Source organism: Neopsephotus bourkii, unplaced genomic scaffold (genome assembly GCF_033783945.1).
Source record: "Neopsephotus bourkii isolate Nb327-2 ecotype Australia unplaced genomic scaffold, CSIRO-AGI_Nbou_v1 NB_1765, whole genome shotgun sequence".
Classification (NCBI taxonomy): Eukaryota; Metazoa; Chordata; class Aves; order Psittaciformes; family Psittacidae; genus Neopsephotus; species Neopsephotus bourkii.
In genome coordinates, this window is record NW_026902239.1 from 6328468 (window position 1) to 6342772 (window position 14305).

The 14305-nt window shown below is 39.0% G+C and overlaps 1 protein-coding gene across 1 annotated transcript in view; it reads left to right on the forward strand.

Annotated features, from left to right (window-relative positions):
• Positions 1–9199, forward strand: part of MOXD1 (monooxygenase DBH like 1) — a 48604-nt gene extending 39405 nt beyond the window's left edge. The window contains exons 9-12 of the mRNA XM_061378214.1: positions 711–770; positions 2638–2780; positions 7017–7185; positions 8704–9199. Coding sequence (XP_061234198.1) covers positions 711–770; positions 2638–2780; positions 7017–7185; positions 8704–8868 — 537 coding nt within the window. The 3' untranslated portion in view covers positions 8869–9199. The remainder of the gene's footprint in view (positions 1–710; positions 771–2637; positions 2781–7016; positions 7186–8703) is intronic.
• The last annotated feature ends 5106 nt before the right edge of the window (positions 9200–14305 follow it).

Genomic DNA, 14305 nt, shown 5'->3' on the forward strand with positions numbered 1-14305 from the left:
AGAAAAATCAGATCTTTGACATCTGGCTGTGTTCTTCAATATTTTATTTTCCACTTGATTATCATAATGATTTTGAGATTTATATTTGATTAAGTACAGGGAATAGAGGTACTACCAAACTGTAGATCAGTTTGTCAAGACAGCAAAAAGTTAACTGTATGTACTTGAGAAGGTGGGTATTCAGCCTTTCCCATACATACCTGTCAATGTTGTGAAGTCTATGCCTGCCACTCCTCTAATTCCAGGCTTGCCAGATAAATAGTTGTTATTGTGATGTGGAAAACTTTCTTTTCCTCATTTGGCAAGTGTTTCTATTGTAGTTGGCAGGATAAATTGGCCTGAGGGAAGCTATACAAAGTAGCACTGGATGAGTTTTGGAGCAAGAATCACATGTATACATCATCTACATATATAATTTCCCTGAAAATAGGATTATAACTGGTCACTTTCATTGCTATTAAAAAAACCCCAACAAAACAGACAAGACTTTTAATTAATCTCTGTTTAAATACATGGGGTAATTCCTGAGGATGTGGGGTAATATGAATGCTAAGTGCTAGGGCCTTACTGTATGCCAATTACCTAATACTTTGCTTTTTCAAGAAGTCATATCCACTGCTCTGATCTTTATTTCTGCTGTCATCTGTGGTTACCTGAAGCTGGTCTTGGTAAACTTCAGAACTGTGAACTTACTAAATCTTGTGTTTCAGGGGGATAACTTAATCACAGAATGTCACTACAGTACTGTGGACAGAATTCGCATGACATGGGTAAGAACATTTTAATAGATCAAAACAAGTACACAGATAATATTGGGAACTAAAATATTTTCATTAAATGTTGTTAAAAAGTATACACTCATGCTAATGCCTGTGCATAAGTAATTATGTATTAACTTTCCTTTCATAGATTCTTGGGTTTTAAAGTCATCAGAACTGTTACAGTCATAGTCTGATCTCTTTCTTGCACAAGGCATTCATATGACTGTATTATAAAAATAAGAAAGCCATCTCATAGAAGATCTTTAAAAATCAGACTTCTCTAGTATAGGGAGTGCTTTCTTCATGACATGTATTAACATGCAAATTCTGCATATTCAATAATTGTTTTTATGATATTGTTATGCATTTTTCCCCAAGTTGTAATTGCCAGTTCTTACATATTGATTTTTAGTCATGCCATGATGAAGACAGGACCAGTTGCTTTCGTGCCTAACAGAATGCGGGTCCTTCAGGCTGTGAGGAGGAGGCTGGCACAGTTAAATTTCTCATGTGATATGTTTTCTAGCTGCATGCTGTGGGCAGCAAAGGAGAAGCCTGTGCTATACCTATGCAGCCATGCAGCCAAGGCACGAGGAGCAGCTATGCTGCCCTGGGTACGTGTCCCTGGCAGTGGACAAAGCAGGGCCATGCCCAGGGGGTGAGCATCCCTTTTGGGATCAGTATTGTCTGGCTCAAGTTTGCCACGTGACAGCATTTGGTCTCCCAGATGCAATTTTTTAGGGTAGCAGAGGCCAGGCACCAGCCATTGCGATGTGGCCGCTTGCTTTTGGAGGTGACACAAGCTTAATTGTTGGGACATGAGCTGGACTGTGCCAGCTGGCTACAAAAGCAGAGAGTGATGCCAGACCCACTCTAATTATGGGAGGGATGTAGCTGCTGGCACCCAGCCTTTGGCAGGGGCTGATCCTGCTTCCTCTGGAGGGGCTGGATCCAAACCTCCAGGAGGTGAGACCTAAGAGGTTTCTGTTTGGAAAGGAAAAGATGCTTCTGGCATGCAGAGAGTACAGGGATACCTCTCCCTGAATCACAGCTTTCATGTAGGTGCATGCTTTAGGTATATAAAGAGAAGCAAAGGAGTGAGAACAACGGCTTTTAAGTTTAAGCGCTTGGTTCAAGTGCTTTGTCTTCTTTCCTATTCCTGTGGTTCTGTGAGAACTGTGGAAGTGTTCCCACACAGGATTTAGGAATGTGCAGCTCATAATCTTGCCCATATTTGCCAAGATTGATTTCAAATTAGTTGTTTGCCCCGTGGCTCTCAATGGAACACTGTTTAACAGTCTGTTTCTTCTGCTAGCTAAAAGTCTTACCTGATTAATTATTTTATAGTTAGTGCTCTTGAGTCAACATTATATGTTAAATAACTGCTTTCTTACTCTATCTGCATATGTATGTAGAAGGATAGTCTGTATAGATATATTTCCATCCCAGCCTCTATTTGACCAGACAAAGCACATTTAATTTCTTATTTGAAGAAGCTAGTTATCTTACCAGATTCTTCCTAAATCTGCTCCATTTTGAAGGCCTTTTGTTGAAGGCTGGTAATATAAGTACATTGAAGATAGCTGAAATTAAAACTGAACTTCTCAGATAGTACTCTTCAATATAATAGGATGCTTATTTTATTGCTAGTTGTACTTTCTTGTATCTTTTAAGCTGGAAAGATACTGCTTGAGCTTGCAGTGTATTTTGTAATTAGTTATGTAATAACTTCTTGCTGCTTGATAACCTAAAGTGCAAGATAAACATGTTGAATTGGGCCTCCTGATACACATTTCATTAACATATAAATGCTAATCAGTGGTTTTATCTGTGGGATTCCAGTGCTATCTTGATTAAAAGAGAAATCCATTTTCAGGGTGGTCTGAGCACCAGGAATGAAATGTGCCTATCGTATCTGCTCTATTACCCGAGAATCAACCTCACTCGATGTGCAAGTATTCCAGATATAATGGAACAGCTCCAGTTCATTGGTGTTAAGGAAATCTATAGACCAGTCAGGCAAGTAAAGTGTTTATGAATATATGTAGCTCCTCTGTTTCTGTCTGCGAGATTACAAGGACATTTTTAGACAACCTTTATTTCTTTCTATTAGTGCAGCATGTTGCAGGGTCACTCATGCCACTTCTTTTTGATCAATATGCTGTGCTGCTACTTATTTCTCCTGCAAAATTATTTCCTTTTTTTTTTTTTTTACTAAAAAGCAGTTTCTTATGTTAAAGAAATAATATTTCTCACAGCATTTTTGTCACCACAGCCATCTGTAAAAAGACTATCAATTTCTTATCAAGGTTTCAAAACTATCAATTTATTAAAACATGTCAGTGTTTCACACATATATAGAGGTAATTTTGAGAAGGGAGTTTGGGAGCATGGGTATTGAATTACCCTAGGTAAATTTGTTGTCAGTAATTAGAATCATAGAATCCATAGAAACCATGTAATCATAGAATAGTTAAGGTTGGAAAGGACCTTAAAATCATCAAGTTCCAACCCCCCTGCCATGGGCAGGAACACCTCACACTAAACCGTATCGCTCAAGGCTCTGTCCAACCCGGCCTTGAACACCACCAGGGATGGAGCATTCACAGCTTCCCTGGGCAACCCATTCCAGTGCCTCACCACCCTCACAGTAAAGAACTTCTTCCTTATATCCAATCTGAATTTCCCCTGTTTAAGTTTTAACCCATTACCCCTTGTCCTATCACTACAGTCCCTGATGAAGAGTCCCTCCCCAGCATCCCTATAGGCCCGCTTCAGATACTGGAAGGCTGCTATGAGGTCTCCACGCAGCATTCTCTTCTCCAGGGTGAGCAGCCCCAAGTTTCTCAGCCTATCTTCATATGGGAGGTGCTCCAGTCCCCTGATCATCCTCATGGCCCTCCTCTGGACTTGTTCCAACAGTTCCATGTCCTTTTTATGTTGAGGTCACCAGAACTGCACACAATACTCCAAGTGAGGTCTCACAAGAGCAGAGTAGAGGGGCAGGATCACCTCCTTCGACCTGCTGGTCATACTCCTTTTGATGCAGCCCAGGAGACAGTTGGCTTTCTGGGCTGCAAGTGCACACTGAAGCCGGCTCATGTTCATTTTCTCATTGACAAGCAGACCGAAGTCCTTCTCCTCAGGGCTGCTCTGAATCTCTTCTCTGCCAACCTGTAGCTGTGCCTGGGATTTCTCCAACCCAGGTGTAGGACCTTGCACTTGTCATGGTTAAACCTCATAAAGTTGGTGGAACCAGATCCTAGAACTCTTGCTCACTTAAAAAGCTTAACACTGTCTTGGTGACACTGACAAAAATGCACAAAAGGGGAAGAAGCTGTAAGTTAGAAAGGAAATGGAGGCATTGAGAAAATAGTAAATTGTTCATAGTAAAAGATGAATGGTAAATAAGCACTATGATGGGGAGAAATGAAAGAATGGAGGCTTTGGAAAAATAAATCAGAGGATATGTAAAGTAAGTAGAGAGAAAAACATGGAAGCCAAGAGGAAGAAAAGAGCCTTTTAGGTGAGCTGTTGGCTGCAGAGGTTTTCAGTTCTGTGCAAAGGCAGTGTCTTCTGAGTCTTGGACTTTACTGTTCAGGAGAGCAGGACACTGCACATTTTTGAGGTGTAAATCCATGTCAGAAAGAAAAAGATGGAGCTCATTCAGGAATTTTTCTTTCTAATAAAATAACCCACAAAAATTTGAATATTGGCTCACTACTCACTCAAAAGGAGTAATATAATTTTGTAGTAACATCTGTCTTCTATAGTGCTCCACAAATATTAAATATCCCCTCTGTGGAGGGGACTGGGTGCTGTTACCATTTACGCAACTCAGGATCTTATAATAACCACCATGAAGGTCCATGCAATTCAGCTGACATCTGGCTGCTCGGGTAAACTACAGGTTACTGAATGTTAAACAAGGTTTTACAGTTTCTTCACTAAGTTATTAGAAGTCTTGCTGTCCTTGGCAAGAGCAAAATGCTTTGATCATGTGGTCGGATCTTGCTTTTCTGCCCTTTAATATCAGTGGCATGATCTGCACAATGATACTGCTCACGGAGAGCAAGAGTGGTTTGCAGAATATAAAATAAAATCTAAATTTTGGTAGGAAATGGGAGGAAGCCCTCTATAGACAGGATAAATGTGTGTAAATATATAAAAAACAATACGTAGTGTATTCAGGTTTTTTAGTGTTCCTTGCAATGATTAAAATGAAAGCACCTCAGTAGCAGATCAGCACGGGAATTGACTGTAAAAAAAAAAAAAGTGAGAATAGTCTAGAAAATAAAGTTCCCAAATGAATGAAATGGAGAAAAAAAATCAAACAATAGAAAGTAGAATGCATTATTATCGGGGAAAGGTGAATTATTTTTTTATTTGCACTAAACTAAGGTGAGAGTAAGATTTTAAAATGAAATGGATAGACTAATAGTGTGTCGTCATATTTCCATTTTAAAACTTGCCTTTTCTGATACAGTTTATCTTAACAAAACCATATAAAAGTATTACTGTGAAGTAATTTGACATGGCAGGCTTACTGGTATTAGTTCTGAAATTTATATTCAAGGAGAGTTTGAAGAAAATCATCATGATGCAGTCAATGTCTACTTCATTTTCCACATTATTGCTATTTACAATCCCTTTTAATACAGAGAGAACATAGTTTCTAAATTAGTCCTAGCTAAAAGAGTCTTTCTGAGCTTAGGAAGAAAATATTCTAACAAATGTATGCTCTTTTGAGTGTTCATTCATGATAACTGTACTTAAGAAAAAAATGCACATTTGGCCTGGGGAAATAAAGATGTTTTGAATAGAGTAAGTATGCAGACTGTCTGCCGCAAATGGAATAGTAATTAGAAGAAGAGATTATTAATGCCTCTAGTATTTATGACCTAATCCACAATTCTTGTTTCATTAAGCTCTGTCAGCCTAAGGATATGTGACCTGATACTCATCTCTCTTGTGTCAGTCTTACACTGGAATTGCTTCAATGACTCCTCTAATGTCTCTCTTGACTTACACATGAAGGCAAACTGAAAGCAGGATCAAGGCACAGTGGGTTACCTTAAAAGTATTTTCTTTTTCTCAGCCTGGTGGCACAGATAGTGGTATAAATCATGAGAGGCTGAGATGAAAGCGATTGGGCCACAATAGTGTAAAATAGTTGCTTGATTAAAATTATGTCCTTTGTGCCTAGGTGTTGAGTAGAGTAGAACGTTGGCATAGGCAGAGCTTTACCTGAAGTGAGTGGGAGACAGCCTACTGCATGATAATACAGATCTGTCTAAAGTGCTTTGAAAAGATGACTCATGCCCCAACCAAACTATTAATTAGGTTATTTAGATAAAGTTTTAGCTGCTTTCACCCTTCCACAAGCTGTGCTGGATTTTCTGTTTTTAAAAAGTTGATCTGTCTACTATGTTGTTTCCATTCATCCCCGTAGAGTCAAATAAGGAGAAAAGTAGAACAACGGAAAAGGTTTTCTTTAGCTGTTTTATTTATTTATTTTATTTTTATCTTCATTTGTATTTATTTTTGAGATTTCTTTACTAAATGAAAGACAAGAAATCTCATTCCTTCCCTTTCCACATCTTTGGCTGATGTGCAATGGGATCGGCCCTGCTTGTTCTTGGGAAGGATTCCCACATGTGGGCAGATAGTCAGATCTCTCACAGCAGAGCAGCAGGTCTCTGTCCACACCACCAGTAATTTGTTTGATCTTTTAGCACTGCTGTCAGCTGATGCATGTTAGAGCAACTCCTGTGCTGGACTGAGTTTTGACCTATTACCTGAGTTATGACCAGATCTTGGCAGAGCCATGAGAAAGCAGCTTTCTAATGGCAAATGTTTCTCTGCAACACTGCCTGCCAAGCCTAGTAGAGAGTGTGGCTTTTTTGTTTTGGTTTGAGTCTTTTTGAGAAATTACAACAGAAGATCTGTTTTGTGTTGCCTGTGTGTTTAGTTTGTAGATCAGAGAAGAGCAATGTAATTATTTTTCTTAACTTAAAGTCCTTAATTTCTAAAAGCACCTGGTAGCAAGTCTTAAACTGCTGACAACCTTTTGTAAGTCTGTTAAAATACGTGAAACTGCATCAGTTATCAGTAGCACAGAACTTGGGTGAAAATGAGTGAGGCATAATATACATCTTAATAGTACATTTGTTTTTCTGAGTAGATTCTTTCCTTCATCAGTTACAACTTGATGGTATTTGTTTTAAAAAAATCAATTTATTTATTTTTCTTTAGGACTTGGCCTTTCATTATCAAGAGCCCTAAGCAATATAAAAACCTGTCTTTTATGGATGCAATGAACAAATTCAAATGGTCCAGATCAGAGGGTGTCTCCTATAATGAGCTTGTGCTTAAACTACCAGTGAACGTGAGATGTTCAAAAACGGATAATGCAGAATGGTCGGTAAGTCTAACTGTTAAAAAGGAGGCAACAATACCATGAAATAAATGTGATTGACTGTGCTTCACCATATCAGTAAGTGAAAAGTGGTTACTCACAGCCTATGACTATTCACCAGTTTTGGTTAAACTTCTTAACCTTTGCAACTACTGGCTGGTACAGCTGCTTTGCCACTCTTTCACTAATTATTTTCAGAGGACAAGTTAAGATGATGAAAAGCACACAGAAATTTTATCAAGAGGGAATAGGCTTTGGGGTTTTTTTAATGATACACTTTCTGGAAAATGTTGTTCCCCTTTATCTTGCAGGATGAAGGAACAATACTTGAAAATTGTAATCAAAGAATGAGCTCACTGGAACTGGGAGTGCTTAGCTCTTCCTTTTGATCATAGTTTCCTATTTCAAATGACTAAGGCATATTCATCAAAGCTAAGATTAGGACTTTTTCCTTTCCCTTATTAGTGGCATTACATAAAATTGGCCATCCTCATCAAAATCAAGAACAGATTCATAACGTCAACCAGTGAGTTGTTACCAGGAGGAAAAACCTAAAGCAGAGGAAGTGAGTTGAAAATACCTTAATCCTTATTTAGGGATGGCCCCTCAATCAGTTTTAGTTTTATGTTATGTTTGCTAAGATTAGGACAATATTTAGATGTTTTTTCTGCAATGCAGGATAGTTGCACCATATCAAAATAAACCAAAACCAAAGCAAGCACATGTTGTGTAAGTGGGCATTCAGGCTTCCAAAAATGTTTGTCCCAGGAGTTCACTTTTTGCAGAGCTTCTTTTCTCTAGCGTGTAAGGAGTACATTCAGGAAAAGCATAGGCAGATACGTTTAGGAAAAGCATATCCAAATCTCTCTAATTTCTTGTCAAAACCATGACAAGCAGGCAGTTATGTCCAGCTGCATAAAAATTGCACTGAGTTCTAAGGCAATAGTAAAAAATACTCAATATATTGAAATACCACACATGACACTGCATGTCACCTTGCTTTACATTGGACTAGATGACCTCCAGAGATTCCTTCCAACCTAAACCTTCCTGTGATTCTGTGAAATCATTAGCTGCCTTGCACATGCAAGTGTGAGCTTTCTACATACAAATGAACGTGTTCAAATATCATCTAACACCTCTATAGTACTGTAACACTGTAAACTTCCATTTTTATCTGTGAGAAAGACGAAAACAAAACCTGGACAAACTGAACAATCCCACAAAGCAAAATAAGGTCATAGCAGTCAACCAACACAAGCCTAACCTTGCTTTTCAGGAGAGGACACCAGTGTGTACAGGTGTTCCTGAGCTGAGAATAATGGATGTGCACACTCGCTGATTATTCAGCATGCAATATATTAATATTTTTACTGAATTTGGTATCTCCACAGCAAAAGTCACAACCTGAACACAAAACTACCAATAGATTCTCGTGCAAGCGGCCAACTTGTTAGAGAGCAAAGTACAGATTTCTAATTTTATGAGACAAATCTGTGACATTTTTTATTATTTTGATTGCAGATCCAAGGCATGACAGCTTTACCCCCTGAAATAGAAAGACCATACAAGAGAGAACCAGTAATATGCAGCTCATCTTCCTGTTTACATTGCAGTTTATTTCTAACTCTATTGTTTGTTGTACATGTCACAGCCAGTGCCATAGGAAACGTTGGGCCCTTTGTATAATATTTTTAATTCATTTGTGTTCTGTATGCCATGCAAGTTCTGATGTGTTTGCACTGTTGCTATAGTAGATTTATTTTTTTACATATTAATAAACTAAATTTGCCAGTACAAAATAAAATGTGTATTCCTCTGAAAACTGGGGGGAGGTGTTGGTTTTCAATGTAAAGTATGTGTAAAACACAATAGGTACACTGGCACATTGCATATTGAAATGTTTTCCTGTACCATTTTGTTACACTTTGTCCTGGCTCTTTCACATGGTGTTTTCAAAATCAACTATGTATATGGGTAAAATTAATAAACTAAAATCAACTTAGTTAACCACATTCAACTTGGTGTGTGCTGTATTATTTTTTGTTCTTAACATCTGCATCACATGAAATTGTTGTTATATGGGCAGGTCTTGTGAACAGATATTTGGACATGTCTGACTGACATGCCATAAAGCTACAGGAAGATTTCATTCAGGGAGGACATTTCTACAAGCAAGACACTGTGAACCATCTCAATTCCTGAAAGAAGCAGGCTCTGTGGGTATGAAGGGGATGAAAATGCCGGCAGAACCCCAAATCTCCCCATAGTGATTCCTGTGTAAGTCTTTCAGTTTGGCAGGGTTTTTTCTTTTCCTCAGTCCCTGGCAATTCAGTGTGTTTCTTTTATCTTAAGGTATTTGTAGAATGAGTAAAGTTTTGGCCAGAGATAGGTGCACCTTTGCTAGATTTGATCTGGATAGCAGTAGCAATAAAAATCTATCTTGCAGACAGACTCTGGCATGCATGGGAAAGCAGAGTATGAGCCTGCCAGGAGCTGTTGTTAGCACATGCCGAGCATCACGATAGACCACACTGTTGATTGAGAGATTATCTTTGTGTCTCATGCGTACACTTTTTTCTTTCTTTATTTGGAAATCTGTAACATTTTTACTCCGATGGTGCTGGGAAGGGAGGATTCCCAAAAGGTACCTAATTTATTGCTCCCCCACAAAATTATGATCGCAGTAGAAAAGGACTTTGAACATGCAAAAAAACCCCTCTTCTTTTCATAGCTCTGCTGCAGCTACAGTAAATTACAATTTTTCCACAGTGCTATGTGAACTTTACTGGTGTGTGGCTATAAAAATAGGTTGTTCTGGATGTACAGAATGCTTCCCTGACCCCTGCAGCACCTGCACTACAACTAACTTGTGTAGACTTAGTTACGTACAGACTTTGTTATGTACATTTTATGCCACTGAGCACACTCTTGTGCTGTGTGCTGAGTCCAGAGCAGGTCAAAAACCTGACTGAGATGAGATAAACAGGTTTTCTAAACACTTTTATTTGTTGACAGTGACACCTGCCTGTGCAGTTACCTCTTAGTGGGGGCAAGCTGTTCTGATGCAAAGAAATACCACATAAGAAAGCAAATAAGGAAATGATTTAGGATCTGTCTACTCTGCATTTGAAAAGTGAGAAGGAAAGCATCACAAAGCTGATAAGACACCTTTGTGGGCAGCCAGGCAACATGACAATGTGTGTGATAATTGACACAGAAGAGAGGCACTGAGGCAGCTAATGTCTCAAATAAAGATGAGATAATCAATCAAGTATAGATTAATTTTCTAGGAGCTATAACAATCACATTACAAATTTTGTGCTGTGAAGATAGAGGATCACAGGGCCTACAAAACCCTCCTGGTGCTGTAGTCTGCACTTAGGGCGAGATCAACTCCCACCAAATCCTGGGAAAATTTTTTTTGCTATTGTTGGGCAGTTGCTTGCTCTAAATATACCTGGACAGTAGTGTGTTCTGCTGTCCTTCCTACTGGTGATGGATAAGGTAAGGAAAAGCTGTATGTCAAATAGCATATGGATTGTTTTGGGTCAAACCCCTGAATTTTGTATGAAGAAATGTAATCATTTATGTGTCTCTGTCCTGCCAACAGAAGAACTATGCCTTTCTATTTCATGTTCCTGAATAGAAGTCGTTGAAAAATGGAAATTGCATAACAGTAATGGGGAATTATATGCAGAAAAATATGAGTCATTATTTGTACAGATCTGTTCTGAACATAAAAAGCTAGGGTATCGACAAGCTTAGATATCACAGAGTCCAGGGTACCTCTTATTATAAAAGCAGCCAGCGGGAGCCTTAGCTTTTCTTTTAAAGCTATCCTTAAAGTGAGCATGTTCTGACAGTTTTTTGTCAGGGAGCAAGGGGAAAAATAATTTGGAATGAAATGAGAAAAGAACATTTGTGTTGGACAGGGGAGCCTTTCCAGGCGCAATACTGCCTCATTTGCTAATAGGCATGGGCTACTGGCATCAGTCCTATGTTGGCTTGGTCTGCCACAGAGATAAAGCAAATCTAGGGTATTTTTACATTTACTTGGCTGTTCTTGGATTTGATGCAGTTTCTTATCTAAGGGGATTTCCTTTCCATGAGCACTCATTCTAAGAGTATGTGAACAGATGGGTGTTTGTTGTTGCCATCCAGTGTGCCACAAGATGATACAAAGCAAAGCCAGTTCAGAAAGGATGTCTGTGAGAGATAACTGGCAATATATCAGCAAGACCCGCTGTATACACTAAAAGATCATTTTTGTTTAACCTTCAACTGGTTTATGACTTCTGTAATAATGGAAAGGAAAATTTTGTTTCACAGGTAAATAAAAAGATGGACTGGTGATGGGAGTTCTGAGATGCTTCCAACTAAAAGGATTCAAACCAAATGTGAGTAATTACATTATTAAAGAAACTTTAAATAATATATAAAAGATTAAAGTCTGAAATTCTCAAAAACTCAAAGCAAGAATGAAGGTGAGCAATGCCACAAGGTAACTCTGCTGCTGAAGAAAAAACAGGTGGGACAAACAGATACCTAGTCAGACTGCACTTCAAAAAGCTCTCAAGCCCAGGTTTCTGTAGTTTTCTTTTAATATTGTACTATGCTAAAGCATATATTCCTGCACTGTATTGCTTTCCAAATCTTTCCTAATAGTTAAAAGTATGCACAGTAGCGGAGAAGATATTAAGCATACACCGGAAAATCAATGAGTTAGGAAAGATGAGCACAGAAAGACTAAAAGTAATATGTTCTTTTAACAATTTTATCATTCAGAGCTTTTCTGTGTGAAGAAATGTGTTAAGAGTTTCTAACGAGAAGCTAAATATATAATTATTTTAGTGGGATAAGGAGCTGTTTTCTGGAATAGCAATTGAAAATTCTGTTCTGCTTAAATCAGACACCCCACACAATGGTTCATCTGTCTGTCACCTGTAGACCATCTATAGATATACTATTAGTATTATTTTACCCCTTTTGGTTTTGTTTTTTATTCATTATGAAATTTCCCCTTAATGAGCATATGGCTCTCCTCAAATATTCATGTTATCTGAATCAACAGCAGTTTGGAATTTTGCCTGTGTGTCATAAAACCAGAATTCAGGAAGACTGAGAAGGGAGCACTGAATTTTATGTAGCTCTTTCACTTGCCCCTATAGAGGAGGGTGTCATTCTCTGTTCACATTTCACATCCGTGAGGCCCATTGTATTATACCATGTCAGCACATTCATGCCTCCGTCATGGTGACATCCACACTGGGTGTAAGTGTGGACCGATGCAAGGGTGATAAGCAGCCTCAGCTGGTGGGAGTGTGACTGTGATGGGCTTAAGACCTTTCTCTGGGGAGTTCTGGCTTGGTAGCCAGACTGGCTGTTTAAAAAGAGGGACTGTATGGCGTATTACCCCAGATGCTGAAGAGGCATGAATTTAATAAATAAACACCAGCAGAAACACTGGACTCATTCTCCTCTTTTCTCCCTTCATGCAGAAAGTGACTATTTTTAGACCAATTATTACTTATGGAATGTTTAAGAATTTCCACTCCTTCTGCTCTCTGACGCTTATTTCTGATTTTTGCTGCATCCCTGTCTTGCATGAGAGGGAGAGGAAACTTACTCCAAACCTTTTAGAAGAGGGGAAGGCTGGGGCAAGAAAATAACGGGTGTGACACTGAGAGCTCTTCTGGGCTGCTTCCTCCGTCCCCACAGAGGTTTCCCTAGGCCATAGGTACCCCTAAGAGCATCTTTCCCCCATGACACCAGTATCCTATGGGCACACTAAGCCTGGCACAAGATGAAGAAAGGGGTGGCAGCAGCCAGCAGCCATGTAGTTTTCCTTCTTAAGCCCCTTCAAAGTGCTTGCGACACAGGTGCCCACCTCCACCTACCAAAACTTAAAGCCTGGTTTTAAAGCACTTACTTAGTATAAAGGTATGAAGACAATTTTTGTTTGTACATTAAGACTAGAAAACGTGACTTACAGTCTGCTTCTGAGAGCTGGCCATTTCAGCATGAGTTATTGCTTCCCACTCAGAAGAAGAAATCCAAAATTCAGTGCAAGCTCTTTCAAACTGCTGAACAAGAATCACACCTATCACCACTTGAACAATCCCACATAATCAGATACGGATTTTCCTATTACCCACTTGGTTTTCTTTGCATCTACTTCAGTGCTAAAAAGCATTTTCAACAGGTACAGTTACACTGCAAATTTTTTTCAGGTACAAATGTGCTTCTCTGCTAAATTTGTGATTGTTTCTTTTACTCATCCTTCTCTTCTTCAAGGTGAAATGAGCATTACCTATATGAGGTAATGCTCCTGGAGTACTGTTTCATTCTGCACAGTGTGTAAGTGCCAACATTAAGTGGTGCAAAATGATTTTTAAATGCTGTCATTAACATAATTGTTCTAAAATCTACTTTGCCCTGGTTCATGTAGCTGCAGAAGGCAGAGGATAACAGCGAATCCAGCTTCCAGTACCTGCTCTAAATCTACCTTCAAGACAACCTGCAGAAACTGTCAAGACGACATGTACCAGAGGTGTAAAAATACGCAGTGAACTGGAAGCTTTTCCTAGGCAACTGTGTGAGTGAGGCATTGACCCCATCAGCATTTGTTTGCTCCATGTCCTGCCTTCCCAGCCTTTGTAGCGCTGATGGTGACCTGTCATTTAGGACTTCAGTGGTAACTTTTGTGCTGCCTGTGCATGGGGAAGTTCAAAGGCTCTGCTGCTCCTTGCCCCTTGGCTGTGGTTAGGAGGGCTGGAACTCATGGTGGCCACCAGCTTTTTCATGGCTGCCCGGCAGATTGCCTTGGGTCTCAATGAAACTAAGAAGGAGTAGGTGAAATACATTTAATTGGTTTTAAAATACACTAAACAAAATGGGAAAACTGTGTTTTAATATGTGATGGGAACTCTAACTGAAGAAAGCTCATAGATGGATTATATATACTATATAGATTTTAAATATGCACAGCTGTTGAATGTAAAGTTGTAAGGAAAGTGGGACGTTTTAATAATGCAAAGGAAGATGTTTGCTTTGATAGACAGATGAAATGTTCAGCACCCTGTGAATACTTGCCTCAGAAGCAAAATCTTCATTATAGCATATA